Raw genomic sequence first — 22,072 nt, 5'->3', positions numbered from 1 at the left:
AACACAATTAGTACTTATTTTAGCCTTTGTTTGATTTTTATTATTTTTAAAATATATTTTTATCCCTTTTCTTTTCAATTATATATTTTTCAATAAAATAATAATCAAATTTTTTTAATCACACATTTAACAACAATCTATTATTTCAAAATGCATTCTTACAGGTTCAAATGGGCTTGAAGCCCTTGTTTGAGCTCTTTTTTTTTTTGGAAGAATGAATTTTTAAATGATATATTGCTGGGAAATGTGTAGTTAAAAAATAAGGAAAAAATTTGAATTTACATGTAATATTATTTTATTAAAAAATATATAATTAAAATAATATCAAAATATTGTTAAAAATATATTTTTTCAAATAAATGAGGCCCAAACAATGGCTAAATAATATTTATGCTACTGAGCATATTCCTATCTAACCACGTCACAATATTTTCTAGCGGATAAAACGATATTAATCCCTTTCCATTTCCCAATACACAGCAAGAACTGAAAAGTCCGCAATACGTGCACGTCATAGTCATATATACATACATACACACCCCCATAAAAGCATAAAAATCTACAAGATTCATCATCATCATCAATTTAATTTGTTATACAAATTTAACTTTCTACAGAGAATTTTAGGGAGAGAAGGAGATGGAGAAAGCAATTGAGAGGCAAAGGGTTTTGTTGCACCACATCCGTCCGTCATTCACTTCTTCTTCACTTGAAAATATTGATTCTTCAATCTCTGTGAGTTTTTTTTTTTTTTTTTTGGGGGTTTGTTGAATTGAGTTATAGTCCCTTTTTAATTTCAAAGAATCGGTCTCTTTATTGTAATTTGATTGAGTTTAGAGCTCTAGGTGCTTGTTCTTGAATTACGTGTTTTGAAAATTGCTGCGATTTACTATCTCCCTTTTTATTTAATTGTAGTTTAAATTCGCTTGTTGATTATCTGGTTGTCTAATTTTACTTTAACTATTAACTTAGATTTATTGTTCTAATTAAATTAATTTATAAGAGCGCATGTTTGAAAATATGAAATAATACATATTCATAATTTGAAGTTCGATAAATATATTTATGATGGTTGATGGTTAAGGTATGTTAAAATGATAGGATTTTTAATCTTATATTTCAATCAGGCATCTGTATGTTCAGCTGGGGACAGTGCAGCATACCACAGGACTTCTGTGTTTGGCGACGATGTGGTGATAGTGGCGTAAGTGGCTAATGATCAAAGTTGTGTTTCAAGTTAAAGTTCACAGCTAGGAAATTTGATTAAATTGGTTAAATGTTTCCTAACTACTTTTCTGCTTTTAATTTGGCATAGCGCCTATCGAACTGCACTATGCAAGTCAAAGAGAGGTGGCTTTAAAGATACATATCCTGATGATTTACTTGCACCAGTTTTGAGGGTTTGTTTCTTTTTCCCGCTACATATATGTTGATGTCTGTTCTTCTGAATGTCAAAGTTGAGAATTATATATCCAACATGTGATTTTTGTAATGATGAACTGATACAGACTTTGATTGAAAAAACGAATGTTAATCCAAGTGAAGTTGGCGATATTGTTGTGGGCACAGTACTGGCGCCAGGCTCCCAGAGAGCAAGTGAATGCAGGATGGCTGCATTTTATGCGGGTTTTCCGGGTAATCATCTGTATATTTTATGCTTTGAACTTTATTGTTCTGCAATAATAATGCCAATGAACTATATCTATATTTTTATTTAATGCAGAAACTGTACCAGTTAGAACTGTGAATAGGCAATGTTCATCTGGTCTACAAGCTGTAGCTGATGTCGCTGCAGCCATCAAAGCTGGATTTTATGATATTGGTATTTGGATATTTTCTTTATAATGATTTTCTTGTAAACTGGTGTACAGAATGCTTTACTTATTGTCTAGCTAAACTTCCAACTCTATGAACTAGGGATTGGTGCAGGGCTTGAATCTATGACTGCCAATCCTATGGCTTGGGAAGGAGATGTCAATCCAAGAGTATATTTCATCACTTTCATACAGTATAACTTACACAAATTTTATTTAGCAGAGTTCCATGGTCATATTTTTTATGTTTGACATCTTATAAACTCCAGGTAAAATCAATGGAACAAGCACAGAATTGTCTTCTTCCAATGGGTGTTACTTCAGAAAATGTTGCCCACCGTTTTGGTGTCACAAGGCAGGAGCAAGATCAGGCTGCTGTAAGTTGAATAGATCTGTCAAATTGATGTTTGCTTCAAATTAGGTATGTCCTTAATGACTTCTTAACCATCTTCTCAGGTTGAATCACATAGAAAGGCTGCTGCTGCAACTGCATCAGGGAAATTTAAGGAGGAGATAGTTCCGGTGAAAACTAAGGTAACAACTTTCTAAAAAAAATTCTGAGAACTGTTTTTGTATTGTTTTTATTTCTTTTGAGTCTTCCTTCGAACTTCTTGTTTGATTCTAATTTACATTTCATTGAAAAAGATTGTTGACCCAAAAACTGGAGATGAGAAACCTGTTACAATATCTGTTGACGATGGGATACGGCCAAACACCACTGTTGCTGACCTGGCAAAGCTAAAGCCTGTATTCAAGAAAGATGGTTCAACCACTGCAGGTAACTTAGGATTCTGTATTGCAGGCGTATTCATAAACTGTGGATTTCAAACACTAACTTCTCTATACTGTATGTTCAGGAAATTCTAGCCAAGTGAGTGATGGAGCTGGAGCTGTGCTTCTTATGAAGAGAAGTGTTGCTGTGCAGAAAGGACTTCGAATCCTAGGTGTATTCAGGTGCATAAATTTTCAATTAGAGTAGTTGCATAATTTTTGATTCTCAATATTAAATAATTAAAACCAGTTATTTTTTGTAACTGTGTCTCCATTGAATTCCAAAAAACCAAGCCCTGCCCATAAATGAACAGGTTCTCTCTTTATAGCTTCCTAGTTAATTGTATCATATTGTACTGCTCTGGTTTCTTAATTAATAAATAACTACGTATTTTTATAGTTGGTGTAAAATAATAACTGTAGATGAGAAACACGGCTCTCCCTCTTTAAAATGACAAAAGGTTCGGTCGCCTCTATTACAGGAGCTTTGCTGCCGTTGGTGTTGATCCAGCAATCATGGGTGTTGGTCCAGCGGTTGCAATTCCTGCGGCAGTCAAATCTGCTGGTCTTGAACTTGATGATATTGATCTTTTTGAGATAAATGAGGTATTTCTATACCAAATTTAGCAGTACCTTTCTTGTTACAATGTTAACAGTTCTTGATCATCGTGTATGCTGTCCTTCCTGCAGGCATTTGCATCGCAATTTGTATATTGCAGGAAGAAACTGGAACTTGATCCTGAGAAGATCAATGTTAATGGAGGTGCAATGGCTATTGGGCATCCTTTGGGTGCAACAGGTATTAGAAGTATTTTCAGATAAAACCTCACTTAAAGTTGGCTAGAATTTATGTTGGGAATTTGTATCCATTTGGTTGGGACTTAATTACGGCATATACTTCTTAGCCAAAAATCAAATTGTTTACTAGTTTTCTTGTTTTTTCTTTTTCGGTTCCTTCTCAGGACAAAATCTTTTAATACGATGCTCTCCTTCGTTAAAATATAGCTTATAGAACCCACTTGATGAGCATAGTTTGTATAGAAAATTTACAGGAGGTTTGATACTATTTAGATTAGGCGTTGACTGTGTTCTTCCACATACCATAGCAAATATTTTTCAGCAGTAGGGGGAATTTAAGACGTGTTGCATGACTGGTAAATGTGACAAATCAATGCTTATTTAAACAGGAGCCCGTTGTGTTGCTACCTTGTTGCATGAGATGAAGCGTCGTGGCAAAGATTGTCGCTTTGGTGTCATTTCAATGTGCATAGGTGAGTATTGCCCTCCATAATGCGTGCCCACACAGAATGGTGGGTCTGACAACTTTTATCAAGTATTTGTGACTAAATATTGATCATTTAACTGTAGGAACGGGCATGGGAGCTGCTGCTGTTTTCGAAAGAGGTGACTCCTGTGATGACCTCAGCAATGCTCGAAAGGTTGAAACTCACAATTTCCTGTCAAAGGATTCTCGATAATCACCTCATCGCATCTGTTAGTTTTCAATATTGTTATGGTTCCAAAAAGAAGCCGACTATATAGCCTGTAATAAACACGCAGAACATTTTGTTCGATTGGATCTGCTTGTACTTTTACCATTTTATGCCAAATAATTTATGGGTTTTGTTGATTATTAAGTATCAGTTCTTGCAGCTAAGATGTTAAGTTCTCTCTCTTTATGTCTTCATTGCATCTTTCTCTTTCTTATTTTCACTTGGTCTTTTGTTTTCAGGGAGACCAAAATTGCATTTATGGTTTGTTCACTTTCTTTAGAAAAAATGGACTGTGCCCCCAGGGTCCCCTAGCAACTTCTTAAAGTAGGTTGTATCTTATAATATCCGTGACTTCTTCAAGGTTGATCTTTAAAAAAAAAAAAAAAAAAGGATTGAACCCCAATCTTGAGGCTCCCATCGTCCTACCCCTAGAGCTTTGTGAAGGAAGTAAATCGCAGGATGTGTCCCAGCAGGCCAGGGAACAAGAGCTGTCTGTACACTGTGCCTACAAGGAGTCCAATTTCATGTCTCAAGAATTGAATCCTCACACTGCGGTTGCCAGTAAGGTGTGAGATAATTTCATTCTTGTCCTTTGCATCACTAGGCAATGTCCCGGGGGCTCTTCAAGGTTGATCTTTCATAATATAGATGCTAGTCTAATTTTGGAATATAAAACAAAATCATAAAAAAAGGTTGAAAAGCAGTTTATACGAAGAAAATAAATGCTCACAACTCAAATGATTCAGCAAGTTTAACTTATGACATTTGCATTTGTTGTATTGAGCCACTGTTTGTCATTCTTTATTTTACATTTTTCTCATTATTTTTTTTATAATATTTATTTTTAATCATACATTTTCATTAAAATAATATTTTAATCACACATTCTTTATCAATCACTATTTCATAATATATTTCATTAAATTAATGGGATTCAAACAAGACCCGAAAGTTAAGATCATTAGTTTTATAAAGCAAATGTAAAGGTACATAAAATTGCAAACTAATTAACTAAATTTGAACCCAATAAAGTTAAGTGATTAATTTAAAATTTATAGACTAAGAAAATTTAAAAATAGCCAATTGAAGAGAACCTTCTATGGTGTGCCATGAGTTCTAAAAAAGAACCGTGTGACCAACAATTTCTAGTTTCCTTCTTCGTTCAATCTATCATCCAAAATTCAAATTAGAATCTTCCAATTCACAAAGTCTAATTCCAATCTTATTTTCTAAATAAATATTAAATTATTAATCCAGTGTTTCTCCTCTATTCAAATATAACGGCAAGCGTCACCAGAAGGCACGATCCTCTGCAACAGGTCTACAAAATGTCTGTTAACAATTGTTGTACTTTTGACTTGAACCCTAAGAATTTGACTCCCAAATACAACATTTTCACCTTCTTTGATTGATTTAATTTTTGATATTTTTAAATCTCAGTTTATGTATTTTGACTTTTTTAAATCATATTGGCTTTACCAAAATTCATTTACCCACTTCGCAATTAAAATTTCAATTTACGAAATACTTTTTCAGTGAACTATTAAGTCAAAATTGTCAAGTACTTGTGTAAAAGCAATTATTTAAAAGTGGTTTTTTTAGAATATATGATTAAAAATTAGAAAAATTTATAGAGAGACGTGAAAAAAAAATATATATATATTTTTTAAGAGTATGTGGCTTAAAATGAGTGTGGGAAAAAAGTGATTTTCAAATAATCATTTTCAAACAAAAGCTAAATAATAAATATAGATCCTCAACTACAAGATATATTTTTGGATATCGCTACATAGTTACAATCCGTTTATACTTTAATGGATATAAAACACACGTGCTATAATACTTAGAAAAATGGCTCATAGTGCAACAAGAACCATAATCTTTCAATTCAAATATTTTTTATTGAGGATTTTTTCTTTATTAAGAATATTACACTTTTCAGATAATTTATGATAAGAAATATTTAATTACCATAAATTCTCAAGAAATTACAAATGAATGAAGAATTATTTTATTAATAGCCAAAGGGTTGGGAACAAAATAAATATACAAAAATTAACATTGAATAAAGCAAACACTTGACAATCAAAATCTTAAATAACTATAAATTTTGCCCTTGCGGGGAAGTGATTTTTGAAGACTATTTATCCGCCTCACTTATTTTGAACCACACGTTTTAAAGAAAATAAATTTTCACGATTTATCATAATTTTCCCCTACTTTTTAATCGCATATTCTTAAAAAAAATAAAAATAGCTCACACATAAACACTAATCTCATGCAAAGGGGCTCCCCAGTTGGTACTAACTACCTTTTTGATGGGGCTGATTTGGAAAAAAAATACAAAAAATCAATTTTTTATTGTTGTGAAGGTTCCATTAGCAAGAAAATATGACTCGTGTGACAAAAAAAGTGACGTATCTTTGCCAACATATCAAGACGTTATCTTTTGTAAAATATTTTAGGAAAATCACAAGTGCAATCTCAAGCACAAGCACAAGCACAGGCACAAGCACATTTCTATATTTTGCAGATGTGCATTAAAGCGGTAGACCGCTTTTGAGCATATTCTATTTAGAATTGTCAAACTTGTGAAATAGCAAATAATCTGCAATTTAAGCTCTATCGAACAAGGTTAAATTTATATTTTTATTTGACTAAACGAAAAAATGTAAATGATCTTTTTTCGCAAAATCCAATAAATGTTTAATAATATAACATTACTAATTAAATTATAAGTCTAAACTAAACATGCAAATATAGATGACAATCGACAAAGTAGACAGGACGGCCCTCCCCAATCGTTGACCCTGCTAGTAATTTTTGGGAGGTGGGGTCGAAATTGGGTTGGAGTTTATTGTCATTCCCATGTGCAAGTTCATAAAATCGATTTCAATACCTAACTAACTATCATTTATTAACTATTGTTTGAGACCGTGAAAACAAAATTATTTTTTCCTCAAACTTATTTTCAATCAAACATTCTCACGATAAAATGTTTTGCACGTAATAAAGCAAAACTTTTTTTTTTTTAAACTTATTTTCAAGCATACTTTTTTACAATAGAATGTTCTGTAAGTAATTCAAAATTTTCCTACTTTTTAATCACATATTTCTAAAAAAATAAAAATGATCTCAAAACTCATTTTTTACGCTATAAAATTCATTTTAATGGTTGTCAAATAGGGGGCTAAAATTGTCGAGTGTGAAAACTACCAAAATGGCAAAATCTATTCCCAATGTACAACATTTCTCTGCAGAGAATTTACGACTTTACTCCGATTGCAGCAAATACAGTTGCACAAGATCGCTCCACCCACCGCGGTTGACAGTTTGTATAAATCCAGGCTCCCTATGTTCTCTCTCAACAACTTTCAAACGATCATATCTCATATTCTCTCTCATCAGACCAAAACCCAGTTTTCTTTTGAATTTTCTGCTCCAAAACATTTTTGATTCATTTTCGGTTCTGGGTTTCTGTTCTTGAATCGGATAATAGAATTCAACAGAAAAAAATCAAATTATTATGGGTCAGCAGTCATTGATCTACAGCTTTGTGGCAAGAGGCACGGTGATTTTAGCAGAATATACAGAATTTACAGGGAATTTCACAAGCATAGCCTTTCAATGCCTGCAAAAGCTGCCTGCTTCAAACAACAAGTTTACTTACAACTGCGATGGTCACACTTTCAATTACCTTGCTGAAAATGGTTTCAGTATGTACCCTATTTCTTTTTCATTGTTTTAATTTTTGTTGGTTCTCTAATTTTGCTTGTACTAGTTTTTGTTATTTGAATGTACCCATTTTGATTTGATTTTAACTTGATCTTTTTTTATTAGGGTCGTTTTCTTTGATTTATAGTTATTGCTTGCTTATTTGGATGGAATGACAGTTTTTAAGATTGTTAGGCAGGTTGTGGATTATAGGTGTTCAATTTCAGAGATAAATACAGGATCTAAGTTTTCATAAGAAAATTTTCCAAGGATACTTTTAAACATGTTTTTATCTTTGGTATTCTAACTATGTGGTCTTGTGTAATATAAATCGTGTGATAATATATTTGCATGGGCAGTAGCCAGTAAGTGCCTGTGAATGAAATGCAGAGAGGCGTGCTACTCATTAATCATCGTGAGACTAGTGCGTTAGGAGGGATTATAACGAACACTCAGGTTTTCCCCCCTAAATTCAAGGATTTATCTGGAGTTTAAAAATGTTAAATCAAGCTTTGAGATGTTCTTAAAACGATATATCCTCTAGCCAGATGTGCCAATAAAAGTTGCAACTTCATTTGGGAGGATGGATTATCACGCTTTGTTTCTTTTGCTTATTCTTTTCTGATCCCCCACTCTGTTTCTAAGTTAGGGTTAAGCTGTATTTAAACAACCCCAAAAAAACACCTAAAAGGTTTTGTGCTGTGAAAGAACTTTTCTTAAAAGCTAAGGGTGATAAAAAAACTTCCCCAAGAAGGGAAAGACTAAGGAATGTGCTCTTGATGTTTAATACTCTTAAGGCATCGCTATCGAACATCTCTTCGGGTGAATCTTATCAAACTTTTCGAAAGCGATGAGCTTGCGAACAATGTTGCATTCTCTGTAATTTAGATTTGGTCTAAGACTTATTTTTTTATAATTAGATTTACCCATTGTAAGTTTACTCGAAATGTATCTCAAGTCTAGGTTGCCCTTCTTTTAATTTGTCTTCACTTGGTGCCACTGGTTGGTGTTTGTCATCAACTTTGGGGTTATTTATTGAAGTATAGCGACGCATCCATCTAAAAATCATCATTTCTGCAACATTTATTTTTTATGACCACTTCATCCTTTAACTATCTAAAGTTCAGTAGTATAAAGCATAGTACTGAGCTTTAGGGTGAATTGCCTTAACAAGAATAGTTCAGTTTGAACCTGGGTGATTATGTAATCCTAGGCTAGGTGACAATAGAGGAAGAGTTGTAAATAAATAATGGCTAATGCAGTATAGGATGTTTTGACGAATTCTTTTTAACTTAATTAAATTCAATTTCAGTGCATGATTGGCGAATTAAATTGAGTCTGGTGAAATGGAGATGTGGTCAGGCAAGAACAGATAAGAATTAAGATACCATGCTAACAAGTGCAGGTGACTATTTTCAATAAATTGCGAGATGGACACTTAGGTAGTTAGGGTATTCCTATGCAGACCTAAAGGCTCCTGTTTATAAGAGCGATACAATTTTGCTAGAAAGAGTTAGAAAAGAGACGGGCAGACCAAAACTATTGTAGCATCTTATGGTTGCTAAAGGTCTAATTTTTTAGGATCTTCCAGATATCACCAATCAACCAAACTGAATGGCAAAACATGATTTATGTTGTGACTCCAAATTTATTGAGAATAAAGTTTAGTTTGTTGTTGATATTGTTGTTTTGGGAAAAATTAGTTATTTTTATTTTTCAGTCATCTGGCGTCTTCTAGCCTTGGTGTGAAGTGAACTGACTACTTGAGACAGAGTGAAGTACTCCATCTCATCTACATTTTTTTTCATACTCCTTTGTGAGATATCCTTTTTGTGAACTCAGATGACAAATTCTACCTTTTTCCCACTGTATGTGATGTCTTCGAATGTAGAGTGTAGCTGATTTAGATGATGAAGTTTTAGAAGATATTTCAAGTTTCGATGACTTCTAGTTAAAGGTGGGCGCGGGTCGGTTTAGTTTGGTTCTCTTTAGAGCCAAATTGAACCAAAATTTTCGGGTATCTAGTAAATGGAACAGTCGGGTCCAAATATAATTATGGAACCGTTCGGATTCGGTTTGGTTCGGTTCCGTGCTATAATTAAATTTTTTAACATCTATAACAACATTATATAAATACAACTAATAACACATTCAATGGTTTTGAAATGTCAGAGACTAATAGACTACCTTGTTCAAACGATCGCTACAGTCAAAGTTTAGGTCGGCGGAAGTCACAGCTTCGATCGAGGTCATAGTGTCCGCCGATGATTGTATATGTTTTGGAATGTCAGCGAGGCTGTGAGAGTGAGTACGAGAGTCGAGACGGCGTTATGCACTTTAGTGTAGGTGTTTAGGGTTATTTAGTAGGTTGGATCTTTGTTGGACTAAGAAATGAAACAATAAAATAGATAATTGGGCCAAAAATTAAAAAATTAGAAATGAAACAAATTATTGGGCCAAAAATTTGGATTTAGAAATTGTTAATTTTAACAAAAAATTAAAATTAAAATAATTTGATTTATTCAATATAAAAAAAAAAAATTAGAAAGATCCAGTTCTTCGGTTCTTGGTCTAGAATCGAGAACCGAACCGAATCCGTCAGTTCTCAATTCGGATACCCCTTCGGGTATTTAATTTGATAAGAACCATCGGGTTCGGTTCGATTTGATTCAGGTTCGGTTCGTTCAGTTCGGTTCGGGAGATTTGCTCGGCCCTACTTCTAGTCAAATGCTTTCTAGTTCTGAAATTCATTGATCAAATTATAAACTCTTAAATGCCCTTTTGTTTTTTATATTTTAGAGCATCAACTAATCCGCTTATGTTGGCTTTTGTAGCCTATTGTGTTGTTGCTGTTGAATCTGTTGGTCGGCAAATTCCCATTGCCTTTTTAGAGCGTGTTAAGGATGATTTTAACAAGAGATATGGCGCGGGGAAAGCTGCAACTGCCAGTGCCAATAGTCTGAACAAGGAATTTGGGTAACTGCCTTTCCACCTTCTTAGATATTGCTTCCGGTTTTGTGGCCTTTGCCTAACAACAGTTGCTATTATAGGCCAAAGTTGAAAGAGCAAATGCAGTACTGCATTGATCATCCTGAAGAAATTAGTAGACTTGCTAAAGTCAAGGCTCAAGTTTCTGAAGTTAAGGGAGTAATGATGGAAAATATTGAGAAGGTGCGGAAGTCTTCAAAATCCCGCCATTACTAATTAGTGTTTGGTATCTAGGCTTGTTTAACTGTATTTGTTTCTTTTTCAGGTTCTTGAGCGTGGAGACAAAATTGAGATTTTAGTTGATAAAACTGAGAATCTCCGATCACAGGTTAGTTTGACAAGTACTCTAAATCTATGAAAAAACTTTGTTTCGAAGAAATCTGGTATGGGATATGCCCTCATATTTTTCGCGCTCAAATTCGCGTTTTCATTTTCTATTTTGACTGGGTTTCAGGCACAGGATTTTAGGACGCACGGGACTCAAATGAGGAGAAAAATGTGGCTTAAGAACATGAAGATTAAGTTGATTGTGTTGGGTATAATTATAGCTCTAATTCTCATCATCGTTTTGTCTGTGTGCCGAGGATTCAGCTGTTGATACCATGGCATGGGCAGGATTATATTTGCGAGGATTGTTGACTCTACTTTTTCGATGTTCATTTGCTCATAGTGATAACTCGCCTTTTCGATGGCCTTCTTTGTAGATGGCCCATAATTTCGATCTTTTGTATAGGCGGTCTAATGAGCATTGACAGTGGAAAATAGTTTGTTTAATGTGCAATTTCTTGCTTGACACTTTGATTTCTTAATTGTCGCTTATGTTTCTTATATCGTGAGGTGCATTTTGTAGGAATTTATTTAAAAGACTTATTTTATTTTGTGATTTTGTTATAGATTTTCGCCAATCTCGAATTGGATTCTAAAATAAAATATAGTGAAGTTGGTTAAATATCCTAGTTGCAGTTGATCTTTTTTTTTTTTAAATTTGTCATTGAATTTTGAGAATTATTTGAGTTGTTACTAGGCCCTCGTTTGGTAGCAATTTTTCACAAAAAAAAATTGAATAGCTTTAGACTTTTCAATTTTAGTTGAACTTTGAAAGTTTTTCGAGTTGCCATTAAACTTACAAAAAATGTTTTTTATCGTTACTCGTAGCATGTTATTTTAAAATTTAACAGATTAAGAGGGCGTTTGATATCCATTTTTATGTAAAAATGCATTTTAGAGTAGTAAATTGATGAGAAATGTGTGATTGAGAAATAATGAAAAGTTTTTTATTTACGTGTAATATTATACACAAGAGATTTGATGACCGATGAGATAAGATTATGATAAATTCATTAAGGTTTATTAACTTTGAAACGATGAACAACAAAACAAGGGATGTGATAACAATTTTGGTAAGTTCCACTACTATAGAGAATTTAAAAGCACAATTTTATTATTTATTTTTTATATCATAAACACTACAATTATTTTACAAATATGCTTAACCTAATTATGCCCCTACTTTGCATGATCAACTTTTAGATTTTAACTTGAGTTAAAGTCAACAATTAATTTTAACTATATATTTTATGAGATTGACAACTTTTCAATCACATACTTAATCAACTAATATCAAACTTGACTAAAAATCTAATTTTAATTATAGATCTTCTTTTTCAATTATCGTATCCCACAATCCTCTACCACCACGTTACGTCAACAGCAAACACAAAAATATGAGCAATAATTTTTTCGATTGCGCCAACTCCTAGTAAAAAAAAAAAGGTTATTCTTTGTTGTCGACCCTTCCACACCCAAGTATTTTTTTTTCCTTTCATTAATAAAATGGGTGGTTCAATTTATTCAAAATAAAATAAATAAATAAAAGAATACAAAGAAGGGTAATATAGTCATTTCATGAAGTGCAATGAAAAAAGATTGTCATCACTCTTTGCCGCCTCTATGCCTCTCTTTCTTCTCCATTTCCCGCTAAAATTCACATCCTCTCTCTCTCACAAATTAACACACAGTTCACACTCAGAGCTATGGATATGGATATTCCCGATCTTGAAGAGCTAGAATGGCTTGAATCCCACACAGCTCATTACGACGAAGAATTTGAAGATGAAGATTTAGAAATCGAAGCAATTTCACCCCCTTCCTCACCCGAACTACGAAAATCCTCAGAAAAACCCACTCTCTCACTCCCATCGAAGCCCTCGCCATTAAAACCCAGTTCAATAATCAATAACAATGTCAAAAAGCGGTTCCGATCTAACTTCTCCGAATTGCTCGGAGAAAATCCACTGGACCCGATTGAAAATAAGAAAGGCAGAACTGAGGAAGAATCCCAAAATAACGGTGGTGGATCAGGAATTTTGTTGGATGATCATGAAAATGAGATTGTGGGAAATGAAAATGTTGGTGCCAGTATAAATGATGGAAGGAGGGATGAGGATGCGGAGTGGTTGATATACTCACCGCCCAGGATTGTGAGGGAGGAGAAGGTAATTGTGGAGGAAAGAGAGGAGAGAATATTATCGAGATTTGCGACAGAGATAGAAGGAGATTGTGTGCCAGTTACCGGGTTGGATGGGGAGAGGGTCTACGCGAAGATGTGTAGAGGGATGATGGTTGAAGAGGATAGAATGAAGAAACTCAGTGTTAAAGGAGATTCTAATGGTGAGATTCAATTGTAAATTTCTTGCTTGTCTGAATTTCGTACCATCTGTCTGTTTAATTCTTTTCTGTTGTTAAGAGTATATTTTGCTTGGTTGCTTATCCCTTTTTAAGGCTTCTATGGACAATCTTGTGAATATTTGAATAGCTATCAAATTCATTTGGTTCTATCATTTTGAATGAATGGATATCTCTATGTCGATTTTTTTCCTTTTCTTTTCTTTTCACACTTTTGGAACATGGCGCTTTAGTTTTTGAGAACGTGCATCATGGTGCCCTGGTTTTAATCAATTGAAATATCTCATGGGTTATGGCGCTTGTTTTTAGTACTGCTAACATTTCACTGTGACTGTGAGCTAGTTTCTAAAGCTTACACTTAGTTTCTTAGTTTGACTTCTTCAGTTGAAAAGTTTTAAGATCTTATTCATTATGGATTGACCCTATCAGAGATCGATATTTTCCTTCCATGCTCTGTGTGTGTGTGTGTCTATATATATATATATATATATATATATGAAGTGCTCAACTTTGCTGTATAAGTAGTTTAGAATACCTCAAATTACATGAGATGCTTCAAAGTGTTTGGTGGGATTTGAGGGACAGTTGCGGCAAGGCTGTATGTCTCTTTTCTGTATTTCATTTTAAGGTTTAATAATAAAATCCAGTATTAAAAGAAGTTAGAATTAGTGTTCCTGTTACTTCTCCAAGTAAGATAATTTTTGCCACGTTTGATAAGCAACTTATACCTCTATGTGAAGTTGTCTACATATTGCACTTGTGCAATTGAAAGTCAAATACATATCCTTTGAAAAACTTATCTTTGCCCATACTTCATCTCTAAACAAATTTCCAGTGATTTTCCTTATATATACAGAATATCTGAAATTGTATCATCCATCAATACTTTTATGTAATTTTCCTGTGTTTTTCCTTCTATATACAGAAAATCTGAATTTTTATTATGCATCAATCACAGTTTTCTTTACTGGATGTAGAAATTAACAATGTAACCACTCTGCATGCTTCTGAACTACTCTTTGTTGGAAAACTTAGGGAGGATATCGATGAAATGATTATGTTGAAATTGCAGGGCTCATTCCAGAATCTGTCAGGGTTATGATGCAAAGGGTGGAGCATGATGAATTTACAAAGGTACTCTTTGGATCATGTGATGCCTTGCTCTTAAATGGCTGAAAAGAAGGGAAGAGGAGAACAAAGAAATATTTATAATGCATTTATTTGTCCCTCATAGATGACCATCCGTAGACTACCTGTCACTCCTTTCTTCTACTTCTCATACTCTGGCATTACTTTTGGGGGAATTCAGTTGTTTTTTTGCGCGTGTAATAACTTGTATATATTTGCTCAATTCTTTTCCTTCTGTTTATCCTTTCTCACACAATGAATCTAAAACTAGGTTAAAATAAAATTGGATTTTGCTTTCATATGAAGGAAGAATGCTGATGTGCCTTCCTAAAGCGTTGCAAGTGGCCCTTTTTTTTTTTTTTTTTGGCAGTTTATTTCCATTTTAGTTTTACAACCACGGATTCATTTTATAGCAGTTTTTTTCATTTTATACAATCTATTTATATAATCTCTAGCTAAAAATTTGACTTTGAAGGTAAAGCCGACTCAGCTTCTTACTAAGCTTGTTTTGAATAAATAACAATTGATTAATCTGTATAACCGTATAAATTTAAAATAAAAAATGAAAGAATCTACATCGTGTTTGATAGACTGTTGAATCCAATTGATATCAAAATGGATAATGATCTTTTCCAGTTTTAGCTTCATGAAGTTGTGAAGGGCCCAACTTTGATTTTGTTTCAAGAGATTTTATACATATTTGTTTTGCATATGATATTGTTCCTCCCTCATATTTTGTCATGTCATGTTATTGAAGGTTTTGCGAGCAAGCGTTGAAGGTCAGACTGATATAGTTCTTCCAAAAGCACCAGCAGTTAGTGAGCAACTTTGGGTGGACAAATATGCTCCAAGTTCATTTACAGAGCTTCTCAGTGATGAGCAGACAAATCGCGAGGTATGAAACGAGCATGAAGAAATTAATGATACTTCTTAATCATTTGAGTTATTTTGCCGGATTGGTCTAGCTTTTTCTTTAGTTCTCTAAGATTTATTTTTGTTTCTTCTTTAGGTTTTTACTACTCTGGAATTTTCACTAGTCTTATCTTTTCTGTTGCTTTTTGTAGGTCCTTTTGTGGTTGAAACAATGGGATTCCTCTGTTTTTGGATCTGAAGTTAAGAGTACAGGAAATGAAGTTTTGTCTGCTTTGAGACGACATTCATCAGGAGCTCAACATCTGAAACGTTCTACCAAGAGTTCTTTTGCAAGCAATAGAGAACCCAGATTTATTAGAGAAAATGTGAGAGCTCATAACAAGATGGATGAAGAAAAGAATGAGTCATCAGGGTTTCATGAGGCATGGGACAAGAAGCGCAAGCAATTTGGTCCACCGGAACAGAAGGTCAGTTGATACTGACTTTCCCTTGCATTCATCCTCATGGTTGTCTGGAGTGTTAACCTGGAATTGTTATAACTATGCTGATTTATGATTCTTTCCTTGTAGATCTATAGAATGGTTAGACTATCTACACTTGATGGTACTGATTGTTTAGCAGTAGGAAAGAGTATCTATAACAGTATTAACCTGAACCCAATGTTGTTATTAACTATGCTGATTTACGAGTTTTTTTCTAGCAGATCTATAGAATTGTCATCATGTCTACGCTTTATGGTACTGATTGTTTGGCAGTAGGTCAAAATATCCATAAGATGAATGTATAAAAAATGAGGATGTTAAGATGGATGTGTTGTGATGCTAGAATGGGTAAAATAAAAAGCAAGGAAATTATCCAACAACTGGATGTTGCATCATTTGATAATACATCAAGGAAAGAATTAGATGGTTGAGGTATGTTTTGGGAGTACCTAAAGAAGTTCTATTTATAAGAGTGAAAGGATCTTCATTGAAATAGTTAGAAAATAGAGAAGTAGACCAAAGTTAACATAGCCAGATATGGTTTCCAAAAAATTGATTTCATTGGATCTTTTAATAAATGTAGTGCTACATCACACGAGTCTTGGCGAGGGATTATGTAGTTGACCTCAAGTTCATTGGAGAAAGAGTTAGCTTGCTATTATTGTTTGTTTATTTTTGGAACTTTTATATTGCACAGCAGTTTTTTTGTTAAAGGATTTCATGTCTTGCAGATTCTTCTGCTTTGTGGCCCCCCTGGGCTTGGGAAGACAACTCTTGCACATGTAGCAGCCAGGCACTGCGGGTACCGTGTTGTGGAGGTCCTGTAACGTCAATCTTTTATTGATTCTCATAAATTTAATTTTATTCCATATGCTTGTTTACAGTTCATTCATATAACATAACTTCATGACCATAAAGTGAGATTCATAACTTCATGACCATAAAGTGAGATTCAGTTCACCTTACTGTTTTTATGGTAAGTTGTCGACCATAAACATACATACCTTGATATGTAACAACTTCCAATCATAGATGAATATATAAGAACCAATTCTGGTTTTATTTTTCAGTATTATTGTGATTGCTTGAAATCTACTGCTGTTAGACAGTTATTTATAATGCTCACTTATAGTACCAACTGTTATAGGGCTTCTGATTGTTTTCCATGATTTCTAATTTTTCTACTAGTTTTCACATGTTATCCCAACTTCTAACTTTATATCATCATGCAAAACTTAATCTTAGTCTATCATATATTTTCTTTGAAGGCCTTTAAAATATTCCATAGGAATGGAGTGTCTCTGAAGTAATTTAGTTTTAATTGTATTCTACATTTTACATGGTGCTTGTTTGGTAGGGATTTTGTTAATTAATTTTTTGATCGTTAGAGATGAAGTGGTTCTATCTATGGGAGAAAAATTCAAAAATGACGGCTGGAATAGTGAAATAATGGTTAAAAAATTGATTTTAATTGGGTTTTAAGCTATACCAAACATGCTCATGGTATTCATGATAAGTGCTTTTTGTAACAGATCAATGCAAGTGATGACCGGTCATCATCAACCATTGAAACCAAAATCCTTGATGTGGTTCAGATGAACTCCATCATTGCTGATTCAAAGCCCAAGTGTTTGGTCAGTTTAAATAAGTAAATATGCTATTTTAGAAAACCATTTTTTTCCATCTCAGTTCTAGTTAATCTTGTCGTTCATGTGATTCTAAACTAGCTACTGTCTTTTTAAAGATTATTGATGAAATAGATGGGGCTCTTGCTGATGGAAAGGGTGCTGTTGAGGTCATTCTTAAATTGGTAAGTTATGTCACATTTCCATAACTGATAGCAATATCATTATCAAGTATTGAAACTGAAAATTACGCAGACTTGGACATCAACACTTAAATAACCTTGGCAATGGATGCATTCACCATGTAACAGGAATTATCTTCTGGTCCAGCAGCTATTTTTCAAACAATTTATGTTTGAGGGTAATGAAGTCAAACTACTATCATGATGGTGATGTGTATTTGCACCACCAATACCTTTTACATCGCCATATTCAGTCTATTCATGATCTCGATTGAATACTGTAAACAAATTAATAATATTATAGAATTTAGGAACCAGACGGCTACATATTTTAAAGAATATCTGAAAATAAGCTAAAGAGATTGAAAGTTTCTTTCATTCATTGCTCATTGCTGTGATTGCATATCAAGATTATTAGGATTTGTCAGTCTTTCAAACCCCATTTCTTTTGATTGTTTGTGAATAAGGATCAACTTAGAAACTATTTTGTTGGTTACACATATAACAATATGTTGAACAATTTGATCTAAAAGTTTAAGCAATTAGATAGGATTACATTATATAATTTAAATATTATCTTCAGCGTTCTCCTCACAAGTAGACATGATTCATTTTTTACTGTTAAAGCCTAACATGTGCACAATTTCTTTTAAATGGTTGGTGATGAGACTTGAAACCAGAATCTTTACTGCTTTGATACTGTGAATAATTTTCTTAAAATTCATATAAGAATGAATTCTGAAAGTTAGACCACCAAATATATAGCAAAGTAAACCTATTAGTTGCCTTCTATAATTATGCTTATTAGGTCAACTATCCAATAAAGGAATACAACATTATGTCCTAACATCTCTCCTATGATTATACTAATGAGGTCAAACACACAATAAATGAATACAACTACTTATAGCTGTTTACCAAATAACTCCAGCTATGTGCTCTGCACTTTCTTCTAACGGGATGGTAGTAGATCTAGATAAAGTTAAAGCAAGTGTGGAGTGGTCAGTTCCATGGCATTTAAGAAACATACCGAGTTTTCATAGACTGGTACATTAATATGGTTGGTATGTAAGAAGTTTAACCACCACTATGGCTCCAATTACTATTTATACAAAGAAAAATCCTTTCACGTCGAAAAAATTTAAGAGAAAAAATCATATGAGATCCTCTTGCTTTTTGATTACTTTTTCTATTTTTGTATCAGAAGATTTATTACTTTTAGAAATTAGTTTTGGCTAGTTGTTTTCTATTTCTCCATGCACTTGGTAATTTTGCTTATTTGCATAGTTCTCACTTCACACTGCTTTCTATTTTCTAGGTAAGTAACTGTCAAATCCATGCTTTCTTTGTTTTTCTTTTCTAGGATGGAAGTCTACAGATTCAAATTTATTTATCGTACGGAACAATAACACAATTTTTACCTGTACAGGTGTCTGCTGACATAAAATTTGATTCTGGAAAAGAGAATGTAGCTCATGGAGAACATTCTGGACAGAAGTCTTCACGAAAGAAGCAAAGGAATGTGTCGTTGTTAAGGCCTGTAAGTATGACGCGTTCTCGAATGTTGATCATATATTATTCTTGACATTGACTTCAGCGAGTATGATATGTAGGTAATATGTATTTGCAATGATCTTTACACGCCAGCCTTAAGGCCATTGCGCCAGGTGGCCAAGTAAGTTTTGCTGGCATTTGGTCATGTGATTTTAACTTGAATTTTATGAACTGAAACTAGCACAGTACAAAGATGATGCTTCAAATTGAGTTGGCATTGAATTTTTTATAATTAATTTGGTTTTATATTTTATAGCATCTTGATTTTCTAGCAATGCTTTTATGTGTGGAGAATGTCATTCAATTTTTACCTTATAAGCTGGAAATGTATCATAAAATTTCTTAAAAATTAAACATGACGTGATGCAAGTAGGAAGTCTATTCAACTAGTTGTAACAGTAGACCAATATAATCCTTGTTTGAGCCACATTATTTCAAGAAGAATGTATTTTTGAATGGTGTATTGATGAAAAATGTGTGGTTAAAAAATAAGAAAGAAATTTGATTTTGCGTGTAACATTATTTTATTGAAAAGTGTAGTTGAAATGATGTCAAATTACTGCTTAAAAATGTATGTTTTTGAAAGAATGTGGATCAAACACACTCATAATAGAGATGATATTTGACAACCTTCATCTAATCAAGTTACTTCAGTTATTTTTTTTTACCTCTTTCTGAATAAACTTACTAGGTAAAAAGAGCAATAATCACATATATGAGTCATGATAAGACGTTAATTTTTTTTTTTAATATTTTAAATCAATAACTGGGTAGTGCCCCTTTGTACCTTGTGCAGATGGATCAATTAGATGGGTATGTTTTATTAAAGACGTCTACAACCATCTGGGTTCATTAATGCATGAGGTCTTGACGTCACACAAATGAAATATAATATTTATCTTTTATACCCCCTTTGCAGGGTTCATGTTTTTGTCCAACCGACAGCAAGTCGTGTCGTAAACAGGTATTGAATTATTAAATTTCAGTTCAATAAGTATATTCCTTGATTAATTCGGTGACATATTTGCATTTAGCTGGTACTGCAAATAAATCAAAGCTACAGCTACGGCTACTTAACAAATCAAAGTGTCTAATGGTAATTTGAGGAAATTGTAGGCTCAATTATATATGTAAAAAGGAAGGACTGAAGACAAGTTCCATTGCTCTTACCGCATTGGCTGAGTATACTGGTGAGTGCTATTCCCTCTATAGTTGAATTTATATCTCATGACTTTAATATGCGGTTTGTATATACGAGAGCCTCATGATTGCTTATGTAACACAAGATAGATATTGATAGCGTGTTAAAAGAAATGATATGTTGTAGACAATCTATGCTATTAGGCAAGTAGTAATCATCCCTGAAATTGTCAAAGAAAAGGTGACAGTTCTAGTTTGATGGTTATCTATTTAAGCATCCAATACTGATTGGTAGTGAGTGGAGACTGCCTACGACTCCTCCGGGTTTGGTAGGTGGTAATGTGCTGATGTGGGATCTCTTATCTTGCTCCATGACTAAAGCTCCTAATAACAGTTTGATTGGCAGAGTAATAATGGCTAGACTAAAAAAATGAGCGACTATGAGAGAAAAGATTGTTCATGTACTTGTCTGAAAATCCTTCATCATAAATCCAAACCTGTTAGACAGGATTATTCTTGTCCAAATCAATACATACTCAAATTAGCATTTTTGTATATAGAATAATATATTCTTTCTATATTTAGAGGGAGACAAATTGATGTAATTACCTGTATAATAGCCATGTATTGAGCCATGGCTCTCTATATATTGAAATGAAAATCCTCCATTGAGAGGCAATTGAAATCAATTTAACAAAACCAATTGGCATGAGGGATGAGTGTTTACAAGACCTGCTCTCTTAGTGTGAGAAATAGACAATCAAAATATGTCAAGAGACAATAGAAAACAAATATTGGATTGATAGAAAATCAAAAGCACCTATAGCTACCAGTGAACTGGGGTAATTTTACCAGGTATTTGGATCTTTCCACAGGGATATTGTTTGAAATGAATAACTGAATAGAAATGTCTTGATCATGTGAAATTTCTTCACTGTATCATCACTTAGACCCTAAAAGATCAATTTAAAATTATCAATAATCAGGTTGGTTATTTATCTTTGGAAGTAATTTTTTTTGTCAACAATGAATATGGTTGCTGATGTGCCTGAAGAAATAATTCCCGCATCTGAAATCACAATAATCAATGAGTGGCTGAAGGATCTCCATGTTTGAAGGGGCAAAGAAATGCACAATAATAACTAGCAAAGTAATAATGCTTCTTTATAAACTAGTATTGAGTGAGGAAACATTAGTTGTATTTAACTTATAGGATCTAAGTTCACTGAACTTGTATGAAATTATAGATTGGTCCTTGGTTTCATCGGATGATTCTCTCATTTATTACCCCCTTGCTGATTTGCAGAATTATTCTTCTAATTTTTTGACCACTTTGTCAATTATCAATTCCTATTTTTCTATTCCTCAGAATGTGACATACGAGCATGCTTAAACACACTTCAATTTCTAAACAAGAAGGAAGAGCCCCTCAATGTGGTATGATGCTGTTGTCCTGTTTTTACCTTGTTCTCACCAATCTACTAATAAAGCAGGTCCCTGTTCCATGGAAATTTGTTATTCATAAGACTGAACAGTGTTTAGTAAATGATATATGATGCTTCTTTGTGTAGTTGTCAGAAACTATTATTTGCTACTATATTATTCTAAAATCAAAAGGAACAG

At 33.4% G+C, this 22,072-nt stretch overlaps 3 protein-coding genes across 3 annotated transcripts in view; all 3 read left to right on the top strand.

Moving 5' to 3' along the window:
- Nucleotides 1-464: 464 nt before the first annotated feature.
- On the top strand, nt 465-4,259 carry LOC111392597 (3-ketoacyl-CoA thiolase 2, peroxisomal). The gene is made up of 14 exons (XM_023017951.1): nt 465-735; nt 1,128-1,204; nt 1,316-1,400; nt 1,509-1,635; nt 1,724-1,822; nt 1,918-1,985; nt 2,084-2,191; nt 2,271-2,348; nt 2,460-2,592; nt 2,672-2,768; nt 3,068-3,191; nt 3,276-3,384; nt 3,773-3,856; nt 3,954-4,259. Exons 1-14 carry the CDS (start codon nt 640-642, stop codon nt 4,061-4,063), a joined length of 1,395 nt encoding a protein of 464 aa, XP_022873719.1. The 5' UTR covers nt 465-639; the 3' UTR covers nt 4,064-4,259.
- Nucleotides 4,260-7,439: 3,180 nt separating this feature from the next.
- On the top strand, nt 7,440-11,658 carry LOC111392601 (putative vesicle-associated membrane protein 726). Its single transcript, XM_023017957.1, has 5 exons — nt 7,440-7,794; nt 10,627-10,768; nt 10,843-10,963; nt 11,046-11,108; nt 11,235-11,658. The coding sequence occupies exons 1-5, from the start codon at nt 7,605-7,607 to the stop codon at nt 11,376-11,378; spliced, it is 660 nt and encodes a 219-aa protein (XP_022873725.1). The 5' UTR covers nt 7,440-7,604; the 3' UTR covers nt 11,379-11,658.
- Nucleotides 11,659-12,729: 1,071 nt separating this feature from the next.
- LOC111392590 (chromosome transmission fidelity protein 18 homolog) overlaps nt 12,730-22,072 on the top strand; it is a 22,750-nt gene continuing 13,407 nt past the window's right edge. Inside the window, exons 1-13 of the mRNA XM_023017946.1 lie at nt 12,730-13,450; nt 14,538-14,599; nt 15,351-15,488; nt 15,658-15,933; nt 16,680-16,766; nt 17,481-17,582; nt 17,693-17,758; nt 19,185-19,295; nt 19,369-19,430; nt 20,229-20,273; nt 20,426-20,499; nt 21,819-21,886; nt 21,943-21,990. Of these exons, the coding sequence (XP_022873714.1) occupies nt 12,814-13,450; nt 14,538-14,599; nt 15,351-15,488; nt 15,658-15,933; nt 16,680-16,766; nt 17,481-17,582; nt 17,693-17,758; nt 19,185-19,295; nt 19,369-19,430; nt 20,229-20,273; nt 20,426-20,499; nt 21,819-21,886; nt 21,943-21,990 (1,776 nt within the window). The 5' untranslated portion in view covers nt 12,730-12,813. The remainder of the gene's footprint in view (nt 13,451-14,537; nt 14,600-15,350; nt 15,489-15,657; nt 15,934-16,679; nt 16,767-17,480; nt 17,583-17,692; nt 17,759-19,184; nt 19,296-19,368; nt 19,431-20,228; nt 20,274-20,425; nt 20,500-21,818; nt 21,887-21,942; nt 21,991-22,072) is intronic.

Source organism: Olea europaea, unplaced genomic scaffold, assembly GCF_002742605.1.
Source record: "Olea europaea var. sylvestris unplaced genomic scaffold, O_europaea_v1 scaffold942, whole genome shotgun sequence".
Classification (NCBI taxonomy): Eukaryota; Viridiplantae; Streptophyta; class Magnoliopsida; order Lamiales; family Oleaceae; genus Olea; species Olea europaea.
The sequence above is the reverse complement of the archived record's forward strand: the minus strand, read 5'-3'. Positions and strand labels throughout refer to the sequence as shown.

Bases quoted from the DNA above. Each gene is read 5' to 3' on its own strand.
- LOC111392597 (XM_023017951.1), top strand. From the start codon at position 640: ATGGAGAAAGCAATTGAGAGGCAAAGGGTTTTGTTGCACCACATCCGT. The intron at 3,192-3,275 runs GTATTTCTATAC...TCCTTCCTGCAG, and splicing joins ATCTTTTTGAGATAAATGAG to GCATTTGCATCGCAATTTGT. The intron at 3,385-3,772 runs GTATTAGAAGTA...TTATTTAAACAG, and splicing joins GCATCCTTTGGGTGCAACAG to GAGCCCGTTGTGTTGCTACC.
- LOC111392601 (XM_023017957.1), top strand. From the start codon at position 7,605: ATGGGTCAGCAGTCATTGATCTACAGCTTTGTGGCAAGAGGCACGGTG. The intron at 10,769-10,842 runs GTAACTGCCTTT...TTGCTATTATAG, and splicing joins AGTCTGAACAAGGAATTTGG to GCCAAAGTTGAAAGAGCAAA. The intron at 10,964-11,045 runs GTGCGGAAGTCT...TTTCTTTTTCAG, and splicing joins TGATGGAAAATATTGAGAAG to GTTCTTGAGCGTGGAGACAA.